At 38.7% G+C, this 23630-nt stretch overlaps 1 protein-coding gene across 1 annotated transcript; it reads right to left on the bottom strand.

Annotated features, from left to right (window-relative positions):
• Window positions 1-11703: 11703 nt before the first annotated feature.
• Window positions 11704-16905, bottom strand: zic6 (zic family member 6). Its single transcript, XM_047353438.1, has 2 exons — window positions 15558-16905; window positions 11704-14176 (listed from the first exon to the last, which is right to left on the bottom strand). The coding sequence occupies exons 1-2, from the start codon at window positions 16516-16518 to the stop codon at window positions 13551-13553; spliced, it is 1587 nt and encodes a 528-aa protein (XP_047209394.1). The 5' UTR covers window positions 16519-16905; the 3' UTR covers window positions 11704-13550.
• Window positions 16906-23630: the final 6725 nt, after the last annotated feature.

Below are 23630 nucleotides of genomic sequence, written 5' to 3'. Positions count from 1 at the left end.
GACTAAATAAGAAAGAACATATAAAAGGAGAAAGATTAAATAACCCTATTACACACAACGAGCTGTTCTGAGCATGACTTTACAGATGCATCTCACTTATATTAGAATATAATCAAAAAGTGAATTTATATTGTAAATAAATTCCAAACATAAAACTCATCACACAGTGACCTTTCTCAGCTGTTTCTGTTCATTTTGAATGATTAGGGCTTACAGCTAATGAAAACCCAAAACTCAAAATTTGGACCAAGAAAAAGACGATTGCAGAAATGGTGACCTACTGAAACGTATGCTCGTGTACTGTACAGTAGATGTACCCAACCCCGGGTCAGGGCTCCTGTGGCTCTGCTGACCAGTTAGAGAAGCCCAAGTACCTTAAATAGTGTTCTCTCTCATCCTAGTCTAGTAACAGTAATCTATAGATTCTCTTTGGGGTTTAGTTCATACCAGTTTGCTGGACAGTCAAGCACAGTAACACCCTAGTCGCAGGTATTGACACTTTGGCAGTGTGGGCAGGTGTCAAGACCTGCTGGAAAATAAAATCAACATCTCAAAAACGAACATGACAGAAGAGGGAAACATTAAGTGCTCAAAACTTTTCAGGCAGACAGCTCCACTGACTGTAAGCTTGATGCTACACCTGAAGATGATATGACTTCCCAAATCATCACTGAATTTAGAAACGCCACTCTGGTCATCTTTGGACTTGGATTCTGCGATGCTCCTCTCCTCCTCCAGACTCTGAAACCTTAACTGAGCAACAGTCTAATCCATGTTCCCCATAGCCAAGGTGAGACACCTCTACAACTCTGGTTTAGCGGTGACTTAACAAATGAACCCTTAACATCAACCCTTTGACTGCAACTTGGTTATTGTTTGTGCACCTTATTTTTTTCAGTTTTTCCTTACACTTAACTTTCCATAAAATCTTTCCCATTATTCTGTAGATTATAACTTAACATTTCTGTGTCAAAAAAATAATTTTTTTTTGCTTTATCGCATATAATTTTCAGAGAAAGTGTAGTTTTGGTTTTAATTAAATATATTACCTTGGGTTATATACCAAAAGTTTCACTTAAATTAAATACTGAAATAAATTCAATGATATTCTGATTTGGTAAGATGCACAAGTATAATTTAGATCACCTTTAAGCCACTAGAAAAGCCACAATGTTAGATTTGGAACAAGCAATATCCATAGAAGGGATGCCCTATCCTGTGTAAGAACAATAAATCTTATGTAGACAAACATTCAGTTGTTGGCATCTTGTTCACTAAGAGCCCACACTTGCTCCTGCTATGGCTGGTGTCCTTTGCTTAATGCTAAAAAGAAAGATTCTTGTAATATAAAAACAGACAATGATCATAGTTTGATACTTACTGTAAAATTATGAGGTAAATCAAAAAGGGTATGCACCTTCCATATTTAATTCATAATGCTTTTGATCAAACGAGATGCAGCAGCTGTTTGTAATTCCATCATTTTGCAGTGTTTTTATACAAAAATGTTGACAAATCGATGGAAAAGCAACTCTTATCTGATCCAAACGGAGCTTCAGTAGTCGGATTTGGTTTCACCACACTAAATTTCCATGGAAATAAGCATTCTTTGTTGTTTTATATATTTCCTGAGACACCATCAGTTGCTAAAGAAGATTGCACAATTCTTGGAATTTACATAACCAAGGAATATATTTCACAAAACATATTGAGTGTTGCTGGAGCGCAGCAGAGAACAAGTGCTAATTTTGTGAGGAATATCCAACTTTAACAACGGAGCAGTGGAAACTGTGACATACTTCTTTGTTCCATAGGATATGCATTTTTTTTATCCTCCTCCTTTTTTTTAATATCTTGAAAAAGAAATATTCCCTGCAGACTGATATAAATACCATGACTTCTTCTTGTTGTTTTGGAAAGTCATTTGTGGAAAGGATCAGAACATGTTTTAAATTAGCCCAGATACAGAACTAACTGGCAAAAAGATTACTGTAGCAGTTCTTATGGTAAATGAGTGTTCTTCATATCTCAGTACATGTCCACTTCAATGTTAGTCTGTATTATCTATTGTCAAAGTGATGACTGTACCTGTCTGTATCATACATTACCTCTACTGTGGTTTGTGAAAAAAAATGTATCAATCCCACTTTGTTAGGTCCAGACTTTGACTGGGCCATTCTAGTTCACGAACATACTTTCATTTGAACCATTACATTGTAGCTGTCACTGTGTTTAGGCTCATTGTCCAGCTGGAAGGTGGAACTCTGCCCTCGCCTCAAATGTTTTACAGCCTCAAAGGAAGAATCAGCATTTTCTGATTTGGTTGAAGACAAACATGTAAAAACAGAAGGATCCATGGCCGAGGTAGAAGATATAACATTTGAGCTCTGACAGAAAAGTTGTGGGCCTAAGGAGGGTCAGATGTTTGATTGGCTAGGGATAGGGGAGGCTGATGGTGGGGATGGTGTTATCCACACAGAAGTTTATATATTCAGTCATGACATTGATGTCCTGTCCATGTTGCTGGCACAGTGCATCCCAGTCTGTAGCCTCAAAGCAACCCTGCATGGCTTTTTTAGCTTACTGTGACGATCTCCTCGCAGTACTCTTTATTATGGAATGCCTCTTAACAACAGGTTTATATTCAAAGGACAGAAAAAATTGATTTGCCAAGAGGAGGTCTTGCTTTAGAGATGTTGGAATCCTTGACATTTGCATAAAACAAATCCGATGTTTTGTTTTCTCTAGTAGAGCAGCTGAAAATCTATTGAAACGCTGGAAGTGTGAGAGTATGGGGTGATTAAAATCACCAGATATTGCCACAAACACATTGGAATGTTGTGTCTGTAGCCTAGGAACAACTGAGCTGATGACATCACATGCAGTGTTGGCAACAGCTGATGGTGGAATGTATGCGGATGCCAAAATAACACTGGCAAGCTCTGGTAAATAATAGGGAAGAAAAACTTACTGCTAACAGTTCAATATCCATGCTGAAGAGACGACTGGATTACACCATTTGTTGTTCACAAGCACTGATAATCTACCTCCTTTGGTTTTGCCGCTCCTCTTCAGATTTCTGTTTGCTCATGTGGTCAGAAAGCCTGGCAGAGAGACATTGGAGTCAGGGATACAATCCTGTAGCCATGTCTCAATGAAACACATAATACTGCATTCTCAATACTCTGGCTGGGTCCTTGTTAGGGCTTGCAGTTCATCCAACTTGTTTCCAAAGGATCTCACATTGCCTATCAAAATCAATGGAAGAGATTATATAAACATCCTCCTTGTCTCTCTCCTTTTTGTGCCTGCTCTGCATCTACAGTGCATCCTTTTAAACTCATCTGGGATATGAGGCTGCAATGAAGGTATTATTTGAGCTTTTTATGCTATGATTATGTATCGTAACAAATTTTCAACAGTAATAAGGCATCAGCAAAAATCCTTTCAACTTCAAGTATCCAGCACCAGAGGGAACAACTGTCCAAAAAAGCAACGTCCATCCACAAAAGGAGGAACCAATGTTCCTTAAAGAACGTGTTAGAATCAAAGTAACAGAGCTACTCCAACATTCTGCCACCTAGAGAAGCACAATTTTATGAATAGATAGAACACAGAATAACGCTGTATTTAGCTCCATTAATTCTACCCATCAGCTGTGACCAACTTTCATGTAGCTGCTGCAGAGAAGTAAGCCCATTGCAGGATGCTGGCATCATCACATTTCACCTTGGGTATAGTATGTTGAGGGTTGGGTGCAATGGGCTTAGCATGCTTGCTAAAAAGTTAAATTTTTTACTTGTGACCAGAAAATCTTCTTATACATGATGTATGGCAAACTACAAATATAAGCTCTTACTGTTTTGGACAGCCATGTCTTGGTGGGTTTGCAGTTGTGCCATACTCTTTCTGTCTTAGGCTCACAACAGAACAGTGGTCTTTGGAATATTCAAAGCTTGGGATATTGTTTTATAACCTAATCCTACTTTAAACCTCCACAACTTAATCCCTGACCTGGCTGCTGTGTTCATTTGTCTTCCTGATGCTGTTTGTCCATGAATGTAATGAACAGCTGCATTTATACTTTGATTAAGTTACACACAGGTGGAATCAGTTTATTTGGTAAGGCAATTAGTTGCACTAGTTTTTATTTAGGGTTAACATAGTAAAGGGTAGTAGATACAAATGCATGCCACACGTTTCAGTTTTTTATTAGTAAAAATTGTCAAAATTATGAACCACTTCACAATTACAGTATGTGCTGCATTTTGTTGGTGTATCACATAAAAGAGACTGAAGTACATGGATGTGATGTGGCAAATTTTGAAAAGGTTCAAGGGGTACAAATACTTTGCAAGGCACAATAAACAGTGAAGCCTAAACAGCTACTCCCAATGGAGTCTATGGAGCTTGCAGTTGAGGGTCAGCACCACACCAAATCACATTTGTCCCTTTCATTATCGTCACAGCCTTAATTCAACATATCATCACAGTAAAAACCTTTGCCTAGCGGTAATTGAAAAGGCCCAAGGGGAATTCCTGTGTTGTGGAAGGGGCACCCTCTTTCCCACTGTCCCACATCCATCATTGTAGAGCTACTAGGCCCTGGGGTGATGTTGGAGCATTTAGGGCTAACAGCAAGATTGCCTCACGTTCTCGCTCAAAAGGCCTCTAAACTGTGGCCTCATGGGATCCCACTTCAACAAACACTAAAACTACACACAGCCTCATGTCCACTACATATGAATTTAATGGCCTCGAACCAGAAGGCGCAAGCTTGAGCGTGTCAACACACCCATGTTCTGGAAATGGATGGACTTCAGTAGGAATATGATCAGAAAGATAAACCTACCGTCAGATGTAGAGTTCACAGGCTTGATTACGCAGCTGCCTCGCAATGCATACTGCAACAGACAAAAATTAAGCACTTACGATTGGTGCCCGCTTTGAAACAGGCTGGATCGTGATCAGTGTGATCCCCTGTTTTTCAACTTTAACCTCAAACAACAGAAATTTCAGAAACCATGTAAAAAAAAAAAAAAGTCTAACTGCAGATCTGATTTAGTTTTTTTTTTTATAAAGGGTGATAGTTTTGAGAGACAACAGGCGATTAAAACATCTCTGCACGTGTTTTTGTTTTTGTTAAAAATCTGAGGCGTCGGGTTCTTTAGGAGGCACGATCAAAGCTTTTGTAACAGCTTCTAACAAACACTTCAAATGCATTCTGCAAAATGTGAATCATTATGCAGGGGCTCTAAAATGTATCTGATCATTTCTCAAAGATCATATACTAGAGTTGTTCAGAAAAAAACAAAGATTCAGATAAAGGCAGCAGTTTCTGCTCAAATATGCATGTTTAAGCATATTCATATGGCTCTTCACATACATGAAAGCCACCAGCTGCCCTTGCCTGTAAGTGGGGGGCATTGAGGCTCAGACTGGTTGATCTCTGATGACAAGGGGTCTGGTGGAAGGATTAGAAGCAGGAGGACCAAAGTTTTGGTCATTTCCTTAAAAGGATGCAATACATCTCAAAGACTTGGAGCTCAGAGGAGTTGACAGACTTTCAAAGATTTGCCCACCCAGCATAACCTCTATTTCCCCAAAAAATGTTGAAAGAAAAAATTCTAAAAGATGTTATTTTTATGTATTATTTATTTAGCATATACATTATACATAGCCACATCTAATGCTAAAAAATAAATACAAAAAACACACATTTTCCTGTATGTTAGTTGTTTGTTGTTTGATCAAGGTAGGCATTTTAAATCATATGTCAACTTCCTGAGCTGACCAGCTAAAAAGGTGCCCTGAAAGTATTTGAAAAACTGTTTCATCTCAAACTGTTGAAATCTATGTTATGTAAGGCATGGATAATAAATGACAAAAGAAAAAAAGGTTTCTTTTTAAGAAACAGCCATGGGGTAAATCCCTAAGCATCAAAAGACAAGTATACATTAGGCATGAGGGTAGGCAGGACTTTTCTTTCCATCCTGCTGTATGTTGGCTATTCAGCAATACTTCAGTCAGTTGCACCAATTTTTGGAAAATTCTGTAAAGATAGCTGTGCATTTTTTGGGAGGCTTGGGCTTAAGTTGACATAGCAGCAACCATTGAGAAGAGTAAAAAGGAGCCTAGTTTAATAAGCCCTGATGTAGGCTGGTCTACACGGGGGGTTGGCACCAGAGAAATCAGAAAACCGCTGTGCAGATGAACACCAGAGAAATTTAAAGGACTGCTTGAATTACAAGAGCACTGAGTTGGGACTTAAATTCTCCAAAGATGGGCATGTAACTGTAATGACTGCATTGTCTAACATCAGGGCCTCGCGAGTAATGTGTGTTTTATAAGCTTATTAGTTCTCATGCAAGCACATAAACAAGGGTTTTGACATGAAGCAGATCACCTTATCTCAGATAAGAAAATTCTGTATGACCTGTACACCCCTGTTAAAATGTCAGGCTTTTGAGAATTAAAAATTACCACCCTGATAAATCATTTCAAACATGATTCCACCTTTACTGTGACACATACTTTGTACAATTCAACTAAAAAAGCACATCTGAGAAAATCTTAAAATTCATAATAATAAATAACAATAAATAAAAAGGTTCAATAACATGGCTGTAGAGGTGTGCAAGAAAAGGGATTTAAGTGCATTTATTCAACAAAATAGGTAAACATAGATGCATTTTGTAGCTAAGGAAACAGTTAGGACACTACATAATAACGGCTAGTGTTGTTCCATTGGCTAATTTCTCTTCTGGCGTCCATCTACCAGTCTCTCACATTGGAGGAAAGCTTGCCCCACTCCTCACTTTCAGCTGTGAGTTATTTGAGAGGCTCCCTGCATGTGAATTCCATTTCAAGTTGCCCCACAGCATCTCAATGGCATCAAGATCAGTGCTTTGACTCAGCCCAGCACCTTAATTCTTTATTGGCCAAGGTTGTGTGGACGAACAAGGAGTTTCACTTTGGTTTCACATGCTCACAGGATACAGACATTAAATATAAATATATAATGTAGTCAGACAGTATTTTGGTATATTTACTGGTATGTTTTATTCATTGATGTCTTGGAGGGTCTAGTTCTGCTTAAGCTTTATGATTTTACAGATGGTCTCATGTTGTTCTCTAGCACCTTTGATACACAGTAAAATTCATGGTTGTTACTATGATGGTAAACTGGCAAGGCTCTGCTGCAGCTTCCACCTCCATGCTTCACAGTATGAGGTTCTTCTACTGGAATGCTGTATTTGGTTTATGCTAAAAGTGTCCTCTGTTCTGGTGTCCAAATAATGCAATTTTAGACTCATTAGTCCATCTGTTTTTCTTAGGGAGCAAACGTTTCCGTGTTGCACACTTCCATGAAAATTAAACATGTATATCTCTTGTATGCACGCTTATATAAACAGTAGTAAAAGCCTGCTACAGGTCCTGTGGTTACATTTTACAGTTTTTGGAGATGACCTTTAGCATTTTGGAGTCTGATTTCAGGGTGGCCTTGGTTGGATAGCCAGACCAGGGCATGTGGGCAGTTGTTTCAAATGACCTCCACTTGTAGTTGATCTTTTGTATCGTGAGGTAGCTGTAGCTTACTTTTTTTTTTTAGACTCCTTTAAAACCATTACCAAACTAGCCTGTTACAATATTCAAAAAGGCCTCAGATAACTCTTTTGATCTCACCATGGTGTTCACTCTCACTTAAATAGTCAGGAGCACAACAAACTTTATTCCTGAGGTGTAAACAGTGCAACCCTCCTACAAAACTCTATGCCTATGTTATCCCCAAGGTTTATAACTTTCTTCTGATTGAAAGTTATATTAATGTTCTAAAGTTGCCCAGCTACAGTACCAACTTAAGAGCTAAAGATTAGGGTGATGGTAATGAGGCCTTCTAACCTCAAAGATTTGGAGCTCATAAACAAAGACAAATTAAAATATAAGTAGATGTAAGTTGTGATTGTTGTAACGGTAAAAAAGATTTTTCCGTTTATTATTAATAATATAAATATAATAATAGTATATAAATAACTTTTCACATGCAACTATTTATTAAATGTTGATAAAATAAGAGATGTTTGTTTCATTTCCAGGTTAATAAGAAACAAACCTCTTAGTTTTTAATGAAAATAATTTTAAACCTAAATCTTTTAAGAGTATGAACTATTGTGGACTTAACTGTGTATATTTATATAGCAAAAATACAAAAACTGGACATTTTCCCAAAGTTGACAAAAAGATGAGATGAAAAATGATCAGCCAGGGAGGCCAAAAGCAACACTGAAGGAGCTGCAGTAACTTTAAGAAAATATTGACTGTGTTCTATGTGACAACAACCTACTTCATATGTCTACACTAAGGAGTAGAATTGCAAGAAAGATGTTTTTTCTTCCAAAGAAAAGGTTTTAGCCAGGTCTGTCTAAAATCTCCCAAAACCTTGAGTGAAAGTGATTTGATCAGACTGGTACTTTTTGGTCACAATTCCAGAAGTGTAAAGGAAACATTGAGCATAACCAAAGAACACTAAACCTATAGTAAAACCTCAGTGCTGGCAACATCATACTTTGTTGTTACTTTTCTTTATATGGACCTAAGGTTTTTTCTTTCTCTAAGGGGGTGAAATTGTGACCTTTTTCAAATATTATCATTATTTGCCTAAAACCTTTACGTGTTTACGTGTTGGCTGCCGTTCGCAGCCGAGTGTGAAGCGGCTGGGATGAGGATCAGTTCCTCCAAGTCCGAGGCCATGGTTCTCGACCGGAAAAGGGTGGCTTGTCCTGTTCAGGTTGGAGGGGAGTTCCTGTTTCAAGTGGAGGAGTTTAATATCTCGGGATCTTGTTCACGAGTGAGGGAAGAATGGAACGGGAGATCGACAGACGGACCGGTGCGGCTGCTGCAGTAATGGGGGCGCTGTGCCGGTCCATTGTGGTGAAGAGAGAGCTGAACCGAAAAGCGAAGCTCTCGATTTACCGGTCGGTCAATGTTCCTACCCTCATCTATGGCCATGAACTTTGGGTCATGACCGAAAGAACGAGATCCCGGATACAAGTGGCTGAAATGAGCTTCCTCCGTAGGGTGGCCGGGCACTCCCTTAGAGATAGGGTGAGGAGCTCAGCCATCCGGGATGGGCTCGGAGTAAAGCCGCTGCTCCTCCACATCGAGAGGAGCCAGCTGAGGTGGCTCGGGCATCTATACCGGATGCCTCCTGGACGCCTTCCTCGGGAGGTGTTCCAGGCACGTCCCACCGGGAGAAGGCCCAGGGGATGGCCCAGGACACGCTGGAGGGACTATGTCTCTCGGCTGGCCTGGGAACGCCTTGGGCTCCCCCCGGAGGAACTGGAGGAGGTGTCTGGGGAGAGGGACATCTGGGTGTCTCTGCTTAGTCTGCTGCCTCCGGGACCCAGTCCCGCATAAGTGGAAGACGACGAGTACGAGTACCTTTAGGTGTCTGGTATAAAGCTGAAAATGAGGATCACAGTGAGTCCCATCATGCATCCAAATCAACAAAAGAATTACTTAACCAGAAAACAAAAAGTTGTGGAATAACCAGCTAAGATTTCAGAACCAAACCTGACAGACAATACGTGGGGTCACCTACGGAAGGCAGTGGACAAGTAATGCCCCCTGCAGTCTGAAAGATTTGAAGAACAAGTCAAAGGAATGGGAAAATATTACAAAGTCAATATGTGTTACACTGACAGCCTCCTACCAGTTATTTTTTCTGTTTTGTTGAAATTTTAACAGGGGTGTTAAGATTTTTAGAACTATTTTAAATGAGTCAACCTGCATGCATGTCCGGGCCAGAATCTGGAACAACGTAACAACGGCACTTACTGTGGAGCCACACTGGCAGAGATTATAGGACCATCATGAAGGAGCCACAGAGGGTGAAGATAGCCAGGAGCAGCAAGAATAAAGGTTGATGAAAAGAAAGAATAAGAGAATCTGGAAAAAAGAGGAGGGTGAGGGGGTATTGATAAAAAGAAAGCAAGTAGGGAAGCAAAAGCACCTCTGACTCGACCTGAGGAGATTCAGGAAAAGCCAGAGATCCAATTAAAATACCACTCGGTCAGTCAGTGTCAGTGCTGACACAGCCGTTTCAGCCACTGCCAGCTGCCTGACCACCACTGGGAAGGTATGGCAGCTGCACAGTGTAAATTACGCAAGACGTCATATTTGGTTATGATAATGCATAAAAGCAAAAAACCTGGTGTGACAAAGCAGCCCACCCCCTGGTACACAGCTGGGTTCCTCATCATGTTCAGCCCTAAAGCAACACGGGGGGGGGCAATTCAGTGAATGCCAAACTGAAAAAGAAAAGATTTATTTATATCAACTTGATGTATACCCCGTTCAAAATGGCGCCTGCGTTGTTGCTAGGCAGAGCACAAAAATAAAGATGGCGGCAGGCAAGTGGCAAACTGGGGAGTGCAGGGTCTGATCAGTGGTGATTACTGTGGGGGTGTTCAGTGTTTATGGAGTATTACCACAGCTTGGTCGGAATATACAACACCATTGTTAAATGCTGTGGTAGTTATTTACAGCTGGCATTGCAGCGTCTCGTTCTCGTACCCTACTAGAACTTAATACTGTGTAAGAAATACATCTTTTGACTTTAAATATTTCAGGGAACACTTGGATTATTTCTTAAAATACATAAGGAAAGGGCATAACAGACGAGAGGTGAAGTCTAAAAACTCTTGACATTGCTTCAAAAGTCCTAACACTACATTAACAACTAAAGCATTTGTTGCAAGATCTCATTTGAGGTTGTGTTCCATAGAAAGTTACATTGTAAATTCTAGTAATCTGTCCATTAAAGCATATTGATCAAAGCTGGCCAAGTTTGCCCCACTTTGTTTAAAGACCTTTCTATTTAAATATTTCAATCCAGGTGCTTGAGATGATCTTATAAGACTTCTAAAATTTTCAGCTACGTTAATATTATTTTTATTCACGTTAAGTACCTTTCTTCTGGCAATGCCAAGTCACTATTAATTAGAAAAAACAAAATAAGACAGTGCAAACTGCTTGATGTCATCTTGAAATTGAGATTCATTGCCTTGGACAGCACCGATCAAAAACTCCTGAAGGAAGGTTAAAAATAAAAGCGAAATGTAGTAAATTTGAGAGGGGTTTGCAAAATGTATATTCAAAAATATCTGAATCTCCCAAAAGATGCATCCTCATGGGTAACATACGCTGAGCACAGAATGCATAAACAAGTTAATCACAGATATCTGCAAATACTGTAAACATACACAGTGGACATGCTTTCTATGAGCTTTTCAGTAAGACATGTAACATATAAGACCCTCCAATGTTTTATTTTTTCTAGTTCTTTATACCATTGTAAAAATTATACATTTCTCAGATGCTTGTGTTCTGACCTTGAAATAGTATCAACAATAGAGGGTCAAAAATGCAGCATAATACCAATAAGTGCACTCTTTTTCATGATCATCCACAACTCTACTGAAATGTCTAGTGATAATCCTGAAAGAAAAAGACTAACTTTGATGTTAGTTAACTGCAAGATAAATGGGACCATCATGTCTTGCAAATAGGATTTTCCAAGAAATGTCAAATAACTCAATATGACCAGATTTCGCTCCAAGTGGAAAATAAACTTTTCTACCACTATAAACATGGACAACATGCATGGAAACTGGTCAAAAACACATTTTTTAGGCAATAAGATTGTTGTTTCATTTCTTTATTCATCATTAAGACTGTACTTTCAGATGGTCTCTGAGATTTCAAGTGCTCTCCTTTCTTGACATCTTTAGACAAAGATCTATTTTATAACACATGAAACAGGCAGTGTGAACTAGGAACAATAACTCACTGCAAATAAGTTCTTCCTTTGCACCAAGACCAGATTGCCAAAGCGAACTGAAAGTCTGCAGACAACAAAGACAGGCGGCAGAAAGAGAGATATGTTTGGCTCATTCCTGAGAAATAATGAGCTGTTTGTTGACATTTGAATTCCAGAAGGTACAAAAACTAAGAAACGTGAACAAATGTGTCAGTGAAACTGTACTAGAGGCAAATATATTACCATTAGCAGGAAATAAATCTAAAAAAGCAAAACCAACATCTTTGTTTGAAAGTTTTTTTAACCAAGAATTTTCCAACATGGAATATATTTGCCTTCAATAAAAGTTGAGATGAACTGAAGTGTAACATGAAATCCAGCAACTTTGATTGATTAAATAAAACAGATATGTGAACATTAAAGCAAACTGCTTTCAGGAAGCTTTGAAAGTGTAAATTTCGCATATTAATGTTCAATTCAGTTAATTTCAATTCAGTTTATTTATAAAGCATCAATTCACAGCAAATGTCATCTCAGGGCACTTAACAAGGCAAACAGATTCAATTCGTAAACAATTATATAGAAACATCTAATCAAATAATCCCAGTCTAATCACTTGGATGGATTTATATTCAGTTAAATGCAGTATATATATATATATATATATATATATATATATGAAGTATTGTAATAAAGCAACTTACTTGGAAAATAAAAACAGCACAGCCCTCAAATAAAGAAGCACATATTAGTTGCATGTACCTTACCTGAATTTTACTACAATATGAATATTAAGAAATATCTGCAGGTGGGCTCCATGGTACCACACTGACTTCCATGGACTGTTAATTGTTTTTCTACCCAGAGCAAGGTTTGTGTCACTGGTGAAAATTTGTTGATGAGGGGATATCACATATGTGATCAAAGAGAATATAGACACTTTAATAAAATATAAGATACATAATTAATTATACAGTATGCTTATGTACAGCAGGAGTGTATTCTAATTAAATGTTTTTTTACCATTAACACAAACACTGGTTTTACTCACTTTGCACAGAAATGTGAAATAAACGCATTTTACAGAGCACAAATGTTTAATGGAAAAAAAGAACAAGAATGTTGAACTTAATCAAGGGTAAGGGAAAGGAAAAAAATAATGAGCCTGTATATTAATTAAAGTCAAATCATGCTGCAGGCCCACCAAGTAGGCTTGTTAGATCTCAAAATTTAACCCAAGTAAAGATCAGATAATGATTTACCCTGCGATATACATAAAGTCATGAATAATGTTTCTATTCATCCCGACATACATTAAGCCTAGTTTACATTCAACAAAAACCCCTGCTGTGAGGGCTACATTCAGATTTTTTTATACTTTCCTGTTAGAAATTTTAGGTTCAGAATGTTTCATGCGCAGATAATCCTATCCATAAAAATTTTACATTAAAAACAATCCTTTTCTTTTCATTCTTAAGACTGACCGACAGGTTTTAAAAGTTATGCAACACGTATTCGCTCCAAAAGCCCACTGTGGAGATGCAAGAGCGAGCGGATGACAATAGGAAAAAAACTAAATTTGCCATATCTCACAATGCAAAATTCAGAAGGACTTTTTGGAAACTATTTAATACAGCATTCACAAAAGTACACAGAGTAAAAGAGAAACAGCAGTTAGGTTTTAGGCTACAACACAAAAAACAAAGGCCCACAGTTTGTGTCCAGGCTCTCAGAGGGAGGGGATGTTGCTGCACTGCTTTGGTGGGAAGGAGTCCACGCCATTGTGGCATGTGTACCATCCGTTCACGATGCTCCTCTGGAAGGGAGAAGTTGAGGAGAAAGTCCGCGAGGTCTGGGAAAAAGCGTGACCACTCTGGCCGCAGGGGTACTGGGAAGACTGGGACCTGTAGCTGCCCCTCTGCAGCAACAAAGGGTCCAAGAGGGGCTGCGACCTGTGCGCAGAGTAGTCTAAACTGCTGTCAAATGAGTGATGGAAGCGTGACCTTGGGGTTGACTCGTCCCGGCACTCGGGGGACAGGGGGACATCCTGTGTGGAGGTGGGGGCGTGAGTGGGGCTGATCTGGCTAACGTCTGAGGCTCGGGCCGGCATGGCCTCCGCGGCATGACCCTGGTCACCGGGAAGCACGTCGCCACCTTTGGCGACGTGCTCCTTAGTGCAGTGGAGCTTCATGTGCTTCCGCAGAGAGCTCGGGTGTGTGTAGCACTTGTCACAGCCCCTGACCTTGCACATGTAGGGTTTATCACTGGAGTGGACGTGCGAGTGCTTCTTTCTGTCGCTGCTGTTTGCAAATCTCCGGTTACAGCCCTCAAACTCGCATTTAAACGGTTTTTCACCTAAACGTGCAGAGAGAGAAACCAGAGTGGGTTATAAAAACGTTTACAGACCTGAACATGCAACCATAATCACCATGTAAGCGAAGTCATATTATACATTTATATATATATATATATATATATATATATATATATATATATATATATATACAACCTTGTTTCCATTCAGCAAGGCAATACAGTATTTGTAAGCATTTGTGAAGTATTTACGTCATTTTTGGTGGATTTGGACTGTGTGTTATAATTGGACTTAATGTAGCTGATTATAAAAATACAAATACAATACAAATGAAATAACTGAACTGATTTAATGTATTTTATTATACCTTTTTTGTTATTACATAAAGAGCCTGATTAATATGCACACTGTACGCATGTGCAGTTGTGTGATAGCTTAACCAGTGTCACAGGGGGCTCTGTTGTGTCTCTTTCTTCTACTGCTTTTATTAATAAAACAATACAGAGCAGAAATAAAAGAGGGTACCCAAGGAATATGTTATTAGTCCAGTCCTTTTTTTTTTGAGAAAGTAATTCACTTTTATTAATTTAATTCTATGTTAAATGCCTTTATTTCACGGTAATCCTGCTGACATGTGTGAAAAAAGAATAAAATATGACCTCATGGTGATTTAATTTACATGTGTGAATCTTTGCTTAAAAAAAATGCCAGGTTGTGAAGTTAAAAAAGCATTTTACGAGATGTTTCACGGTTCCCTGTAATATTTAAAATGCCCTTCAAAGAAAATTGAAACAAAGGCAACAGCAAACATTTTTATATATAATACCAATTTTTGTTTCTATCTAAAATAAACCCTTTCCCTAACTTTGCCTTATTATTTCCCACTACATGATGGCTACATCACAATGCGCTGTGCTCTGTGAACTCAGGAAGATAAATCCCTGGGAGGCAGAGGCGGCGTAGCGGCTACGTCACAGCTCTCCGGTGTCCCGGCATTTATTTATTAATTTCTCTGAATGAAGTGAGGGAGGCACCCAAAGCGCCAGGCATGCTGCCTGCTGACTGCACTCGTTTGCAGCTGTCTTACTACTTCTCATATGTGGATCTTGCGTGGAGACTACACGTGTTTTGTTTTGTTTTTTCTCCTTCTGCAGACACGCGTGTAAAAACTGACGTGGACGGCGGCGAATAAAAAAACATAGGAAAGAGTTTTATAGCAAAATAGGTAGCATATGCCTCAAGGATATCAACATAATAATAATAATAATAATAATAATAATAATAATAATAATTTAAATTGATTACAGTAAAATATTTATTAATGAATAATAAATGAAATAAATAGTTAAAAATTATTATTATTATTATTATCATTATTATTATTATTATTATTGTCATTATAATTATCATTATTATACTGACCTGTGTGAGTCCTCTTGTGGATTTTTAGATTCTCTGACCTAGCAAAAACTTTCTCACAGCCGTGAAATGGACAGGAAAATGGCTTCTCCCCAGTGTGGACCCTGACGTGGTTCACCAGCTTGTATTTGGCTTTGAAAGGCTTCCTGTCCCTCGCACAGTTCTCCCAGTGACAAATGTATTCAGAGTGTTCGGGTCCTCCGACGTGCTCCACTGTCACATGGGTGACAAGTTCATACATGGTCCCGAAGGCTCTGGAGCAGGGCAGCTTCCCCATTCCAGCCTCTTTACCGTCACTCCACTTGCACACCAGTTCATGCTTGACCGTTTGCTTTGAGCACCTGAGGAAGGCGTCGGCTCCCCCACGCTGAATCGCCATGTTCAGAGGCTTGTAAAGACCCAGAAACTGGGTGACAATCTGCTGGCTGTTTCCCTTGGGGCTGATGGTCTGGCCGTAGGAGTGAGTCCGAGTGAGGAGGTCGCCAGGTAGACCCAGCATCATCTGGCTGCCGAGGTCGCGGGGCGCATCCGTGGAGGCGTGGGCCTGCTCCTGGTAGCTGGCGAAAAACGCGTGGCTCCTGTTGTCCCTGCAGCCAGCAAAGTTCCGGTACCTTCCCATCTCGCCATGTTGGTTGGGTCTTGGTGCCAGTTGATCGGTGACGGGTGGCATGCCGGGTCCAGAGAGATTTGCTCCAATGATAATGCCCCTAGGGCAGTGCTCTAACCGGTGACTGGGATATCCAGAGTCTGAAAAACTTGGAACCGAGTGGTCAACATATGCACTGGACCTCGTCTCTGGGTAGTCTCGCAAATTGTGCGAGGGGCAGAGTTTTAAGGAACTGCCAGTGGGGTGCCCCATGTGCTCCGCTGCCAAAGGTGGCAGCACCACGCTGGGTTCAGTATTGCTCTCCCCGGGGTTGACGCAAGAGAGAGGGCAGCCACTAAACCTCGAAAGGCTTGTCATGTTTTGTTGTGAGTTTGCCTGTGAGTTTGCAGAAATCAACCAGTGCAAGCAGTCAGGATGCACCTAGCAACTCTTCTCCCATGTTGCTGTTTTTTTCTCCCCCTTGCTGTATATCATCTGCATGTGAAATTCTTGGCCATGAACATCGCGGAAGCTGCAACCAGACTCAGTTTCGTTAGAGTTGGTGTGAGTCCCATGCCGGTTCACTTTGCCCTCTTGATTTGTGGCAATAACCGTGGTAGTAAAAAATGCTTCGAAACAGGCCATGGTGCAATATAAAAGCACAGCAGGAAAACCTGCTTTTAAAAAGGGAGCTTTGGGATTGGTTGGAATGTGCGGTGATTGACAGGCGCTGGGTTTGTTTTAAAAGGGACACGCAGGAGTTCACCGCACGACTCCGTTTTTCAAATTTTGCCGAGAAAATGCTTTGAAATGTGCCGCGGTGCTACTCCCTAATATCGCTGCCTCTTTTACTTAAGGCGCACTCTCATTACAGACCTTCTCCAAAATCTCCGCATATAGCAGGAGGAGGGATGGGGGGGGGGGGGGGGTGTACAGGTTAATGTTTATTAGTAATCATCTGGTTGAAGTCAAGTGATTAGATCCAGACACGAGCAAAACACAACGCCATCAAAGTCTGCAGAGGCTTTTTCTTTGCCAAAACAACTACTCCTGCCTGGCAAGAACAATAGGGTTTGGTCCCTGCATGTCCAGGCCTATTATTCTCAAAACTTGCATTCTGAGTAAAATGAAACACTTGAGAGCAGGGAAAGTTACAGGAAAATGTAATTTAGGTAAATTGTATTTTACATGAATCTGTGTAAAGACATTGTTTAAAAAAAATATTTCTTCATTAAATATTTAAGTCACAGAGTTTTTGTTGCAAATAAAATCAAATTTTTTATAACCATACATGCGTTTTTCTATATGCAAGTTTGCCCTGCTTAAAAAAAGTTAACTGAAATAAAGCAACAAGTAGTAGAGCCGATTTTTTATGATGATCATTTTTTGTATCTTTACAGGGTGTTTTTTCTTACTTAAGTGTCATTTGGGAGAACAACAAAACAGTATGTACTACTTTATAGAGTCCAATGTAAACCACTCTGTAAATAAAGCCTCTATCATTAAGGCACGTAAATAAATTAATAATCTTCAGAAGTGCGCCAAGCGTCCTGAAGGCTGGCATACATGTTTTTTTTTTTTGTTTTTTTTTATTTCACTTATAAAGAAAGTGGTTTTGTAAAATGTAAATTGTGAAACGTGACTAACTTGCAGTGGGCGTGTATAAAAAGTTTCTTATATATACTTCGGGGTGCTGTGAGGACTCGGAGGTCTCCACTGTTGCTGCTGCTCCAGTGGAGCATTTTTTTCCTGTGCGTCAGCCCTCTCTTTTCACGTGGCTTAGGCTCCTCAACACCTCGGTCATTTAAGGCACATTCTTTCATCTCTTACTCTTATTTAAATCCACGCAACGAGGCGTGGGCTCCGGGCTGAAGTTTATGTAGGTTTAAGGTAAAAGCCATTATTTCCAAGGACTGTCGCTGGCAGATTTTTTAACTTTTTCTCCTACCTAAATACAAAAAAATAAAAATAAAATAAAATTTTTACTTCAGTTGCCCTGCGTTCTAAGGGCAGTAATAAAGCAAAGGGACCCACCTGAAAGTAAGTGCTGTAAAATAGTAAACAGGCCCATAACTGGTCTAAATCCGCCCTGATTGTCATTGGTGGTCATGTTTGTCAACTATTAACCTAAAGCATTTCTAAAACTAATTGAGATTAGAAGGTCAACAAACTGTTGATTTCCAATCTGCCACTCAGCCTGCACAAAGGTCTAGCAAACCTGATGATTTCTGGTCTTTTCTTTGCAGGAAAAGAAACAAGGTGGGATGTGCAAAGAGATGTTATGATTCTATGAGGCTGTTTGGCTTCACCTTTGCAGTAATCAAAGCAGCTGATGTGTGACCCGGGGCCTGTTTAACAGCTGCCATTTTTCTACAGGGGGGAAAATCTGGTAAAGGGCTACAATAATAAATATCTAGTTTAAAATCACATGTGTATAAGTTTAGAAAGGTCAAAATTACTTATTTTCCAAATAAACGAAATAAGCTAAATAAAGGACAATCAATTAAAAACTAAATGTATATGTTAAAATTTTACCAAAAGAACTGAAATAATTTTCTGGTTTCACAGCTAAGATAAGGAGATTAACTTCAAGCAATGAAAATTTAATTAAAATAAATATTTTTGAAAAATCAGTTTTTACTGATGAGTTTTTAATATTACAGTTTTCCATTTATATTTCCTAAAATATGCCAAATAAATAGAAAGGAAGCTTTTCAAATGAGGAGATGAGAAATAGTATCATTTGAGCTGAGATATCTAAAGTTTAACGGAAAGTATGTTCACACATCTCCGCAAGCACAAAATATATTTTTTTCTATTATGTTGGAAATACATTTTTTGTGTTTAATATAATTTTCTTTGATTTTATTCATTTGTTTTTCTTTATATCACTTTGAATTGCATTGCATATGAATGGTGCTATACTAATTTGGCATGCCTAAATAAATCTAATATTCATGTTGGTTTGTTGACGAGACAAATTACATATTACTGACCACTGGACACAAAATGCCATCTTAATTACTGTGGGTGAACACTCCTACATGTCTTTAACATTATCGTCCCACATGGGTCTTTTACTGTGCCTCAAACTGAGCACAGAGAAGGAGCAAAACAGAACATGATTCTCATATAAGGTTTAAAAACATCCAAACCTATAAATTGAAAGCATATTTCAAAGTCCATTGACAATTCATTAAGTTCATTAATATCCTTAAACCTAGTAGGTGATGAGACTTTTATACACTGTAAAACTGTTTACGAAGCCGCAAAACACACAAACATACAGATATTATGCAGTTCGTATGAAATAAACTAGAATAGATGCTGCGCTTTGCGATTAATATCAATGGCTCTGAAAAACATCTAATAAAAACAAATTATTACCTATATTGAAACATCTAGTCTTGCAATATTTTCTAAAAGTGATTCAAATGCTTGTTAACGTTTTGCAGGAATTGATGTGTGTATGTATTAGTGCAAGCACCAGTGTGAAGCTGAGATATTGTAATTGATGTGGGGATGGCAGTGCACCTTGTTGCCATCACATTATGAAATTTAGATGAATTAACAGGTTTGGGATGAGTCCATTTGGGGGACAGCTGCTCCAGTAAATCACAGCAAGAAGTCAATTAGCTCTCTCCATCAGCCATATGAAGACGAAATCCAAGTGCACTCACTCAGAACCCAACTGACAGCATAATCGGACAATATATAGAACACTGGATTTGTTTTTACTTTACTCTATGCATTATTTAAAGGATTTACTTTTTAAATTAAGCTAATATAGCAAAATTGCAACATTTCGCCAACAATAACAAAAAACACACCACAGAAATGTGTTCGACATGGACGCGATGAAGTCAAACATTAAATTGCAAAAACTAAAATTATTAGAAATGGAAGCTAAAATAGAAAAATCTTCTCTGACAGATTTTTGCACTTTTAGCTACAAAATTTAAAGTGCAAAAAGAATAGTAGGAGGCTACGGGTGTTAATATATGTCCCCTAAAGTAAAAGTTAAAATGTTTTGTAAAAATAAATGGATCCACGCATGTAAATACAGAAGCAGAATGAGCTTTAAAAGTTTAAAGCAAAATAAAACAAAAAACTAATTTTAAAGTATAACGTGTAAACGAAACCGGACGAAAGAACAGAACCTGAGCCTTCAAGCTTTCGTCTGTGTGGCAGTGACTTTTTTGAAAAAGCAAAATATACACTAAACACAATTTTTATGTTAAAAACGAATGTATTAAGGGCGATGTTAAAAAAAAAAACAGCAAATCCATCTCCAACACCGATCCCATTGGGCAATTAAAGCAAAGCAGTGAATGAAATTATATTTTTTCTTTCACTGCACCTCTAAGACACATAAATCCTTTGCAATCTTTAAAAACTCAAAAACAGAAAAACAATCTACAGCAAAAACACAAACACAAGTAACCTTAAGCTAGGCTTTAGCTTCTCGAAAAGGATGACTCAGGCTACATTCCATTTTGGTCCAGTCATTATTGAGTTAACTTCAAGTCCACAAACTTGTCTACTGCACAAGTGGCCTGAGCCAGGCAAGCATAGTGTAGGCTGCAGACCAGACAGCATGGACTGAAAAAAAGGAAGAAAAATTACTCAACTTTGCTGCCAGAAACAAAAATGCTGCTATATAGGCCACTTTATTTAATGGGAAAAAACAGCATGCATCCAGCTTTTTTAATCAGAAATAACCTTTTATGTTGCAGCCTATATTGCATCTAGTTACAACAAGCATATAAATGTGAGCTGGTTACCATATAGGGTGATGGCTATGTTCTCTTTTCCAACAGCATGGGCCTACAGTCAGGGAGGGCATGCACACCATAACATATTCTCATATTTTAAGGTAACGCGCATGCTCCGTTGAGGGAAGATTATGTTATAACCAATGAGCTTTCCAAACGCCCAGTTAGGTAATCCCAGCAGAGATGACTAAATAAAACAAAATTATACATACCGCAGTCCTGCAGAATAATCCTGCTGAAATACATCACGATGCATCACGCCTGCATGTGCTAAAACTAGTCATTCGTGATTTTTTTTTTTTACTCGGGTGTCGTTTGCATGCAGATTGAGTTATTTTACGTAATTAAATTGAAAACAAGCATTAAATTAAGATTGTTAAAATTGCATTTATTTGTCGGATTTACCCACTTTGACATTTAATAGATACGTTAAAAACTATGAGGGAGAGACTTTTCGCTTTACTGATTTTGCGCTATTTCTGGAGTAACGTCTTATTATTCACTTGGGAGAAAAAATGCGCAAAGTATCTGCTCCTCCCGGGTGAAACTGAAAACACAACAGGGACGGGACAAATAAAAATAAATTCAGTACTTGTGTTGTTTGTTTTCACTATAATATAAATTATATGTGTTTGAAGCCAATTTTTTAAGAGTTCCTTAATTAATAAATGAAAGTCAGAACTTTAACACTAAAGCAACAGTTGATTTACGTTTGGCCTTGTTGGTCACAGCTCCCCCTCTTTTTTCCACAGCAAGAGCTCAGAAAAAAGGCAACATTTGTGACTCATCTTAACCCGTGTCACTTAATCATTCCATAGCGGTATAATATGGCTGTAAACACACGGTGCGTTTATTTAAAAGTGGCGTGTGGAGCCTTCACGTTTCAACAAGCCAGTAAAATATGGAGGGAATACAGGAAAACTTAACAGGCTGCTTGTCACTTCCCAAAGTTCACCGAAGGTCGCCATAAATCTGCATGTGTGCAGATGTGAATGTGTGCATATGTTGGGTTCTTTCTTTTAAAACTCTGCATAGGTGTGTGTGTGGGTGTGTGTGTGTGGGTGTGCGCGCGCGCGCGCGTGAACGCGCAAAGTGTGTGCTGTGTGTGAGAGAGAGAGAGTTTGCGTGTGTAAGTGAAGGGACGAAGTAAACTGTGAGACGGAGCGAGGAGGGAGACACACAGAGGAAAAACGTTGAAGTGAATCTCATTCTTGGATTTGCTTTATGAGAAGTTGTTGAGTTTGTATTAATAAAGCGCAATATACAAGTTGGCAATAAGCAAAAAAAGACCCTTCCAACAACTGAATTAACATACGAGTGACAGGCCTAAACATAGAGCAGCTTTGGTTTGCGCTAAATCCCTTTGCAACTGTAGATGTACAAACTTCTCTAGCATGCATCACACAGACCTCTTGTAATGCAGAGATAAGCATGAAGCAAACTCACCTTTTTTTTTTTGCCAATCTTTAACTCTTTCTCGGTGGAATATTCTCAGAGGGAATGCGGTGGGACGAGGGCGACAGCAGAATGAAGAACTGACTTGATTTTTTTCTTTTTCTTTTTTTGGGGGGTCCAGATCCCTGTAAAACAAAGAATGTGAGAGCTCCTTCCTGGGACAGATTGAGGAGGAGAGATGGAGGAGATGGAGGAAGGGGGGCGCCGGGGTTTGGAGAAAAAGGGATGTGAAAAGGCTCGGAGTTTTAAAAAGCGCCGCTTGAAGCTCACTCAGCGCGTCTCTGAACTTGATCAGATTTTATGTGTCCTGCAGCGAGTCAGTCAACGGCAATCCCGTGAAACTTGCTCAGTGGTACGACAGCTCTTTTTCATGTTCTTTTTCTAAGCCAAAAATTTAATTAATTAAATTTAATAACATAAATAAATACATTTCAGTTACTGACATATTCGATTTATATATTTATTTATTTGTTTGATTTTTATCTGTCTTACGCCGTAGAGGTTTTACTGAAAAGACAGAAACAATTGGAATTGTGCCAATTTATGAATTACAAATGAGATAGATAGATAGATAGATAGATAGATAGATAGATAGATAGATAGATAGATAGATAGATAGATAGATAGATAGATAGATAGATAGATAGATAGATAGATAGATAGATAGATAGATAGATAGATAGATAGATAGATAGATAGATAGATAGATAGATAGATAGATAGATAGATAGATAGATAGATAGATAGATAGATAGATAGATAGATAGATAGATAGATAGATAGATAGATAGATAGATAGATAGATAGATAGATAGATAGATAGATAGATAGATAGATAGATAGATAGATAGATAGATAGATAGATAGATAGATAGATAGATAGATAGATAGATAGATAGATAGATAGATAGATAGATAGATAGATAGATAGATAGATAGATAGATAGATAGATAGATAGATAGATAGATAGATTAGTGAGCAAAAGTTAGAAAAAGTTCTGTAATTATATATATATATATATATATATATATATTAATTCTGATGTGGTTTGTGAGCTTTTATGTCTCCCTCTATGTATATGCTTTACATTGAGTAAGGCACTTCATATTAACACATGTTCCGTTATACCTGCAAAATAATGCGCGAAAGGACCAATCACACGCAGCCAGTGAAACGACCTGCCATCTTCAATCCCAAACAGTGCCAATCACCTGAAATCCAGCCAATTAACGCCACTCTCGATGATCACGTGACCGATG

Source organism: Girardinichthys multiradiatus, chromosome 23 (assembly GCF_021462225.1).
Source record: "Girardinichthys multiradiatus isolate DD_20200921_A chromosome 23, DD_fGirMul_XY1, whole genome shotgun sequence".
Classification (NCBI taxonomy): domain Eukaryota; kingdom Metazoa; phylum Chordata; class Actinopteri; order Cyprinodontiformes; family Goodeidae; genus Girardinichthys; species Girardinichthys multiradiatus.
This window is presented reverse-complemented; position numbering and strand designations above follow the sequence as displayed.

Excerpts from the sequence above, each read along its gene's own strand:
- zic6 (XM_047353438.1), bottom strand. The coding sequence starts at position 16,518 with ATGACAAGCCTTTCGAGGTTTAGTGGCTGCCCTCTCTCTTGCGTCAAC. Across the intron at positions 14,177-15,557 it reads CCACAAGAGGACTCACACAG|GTGAAAAACCGTTTAAATGC; the intron begins GTCAGTATAATA and ends CTGCACGTTTAG.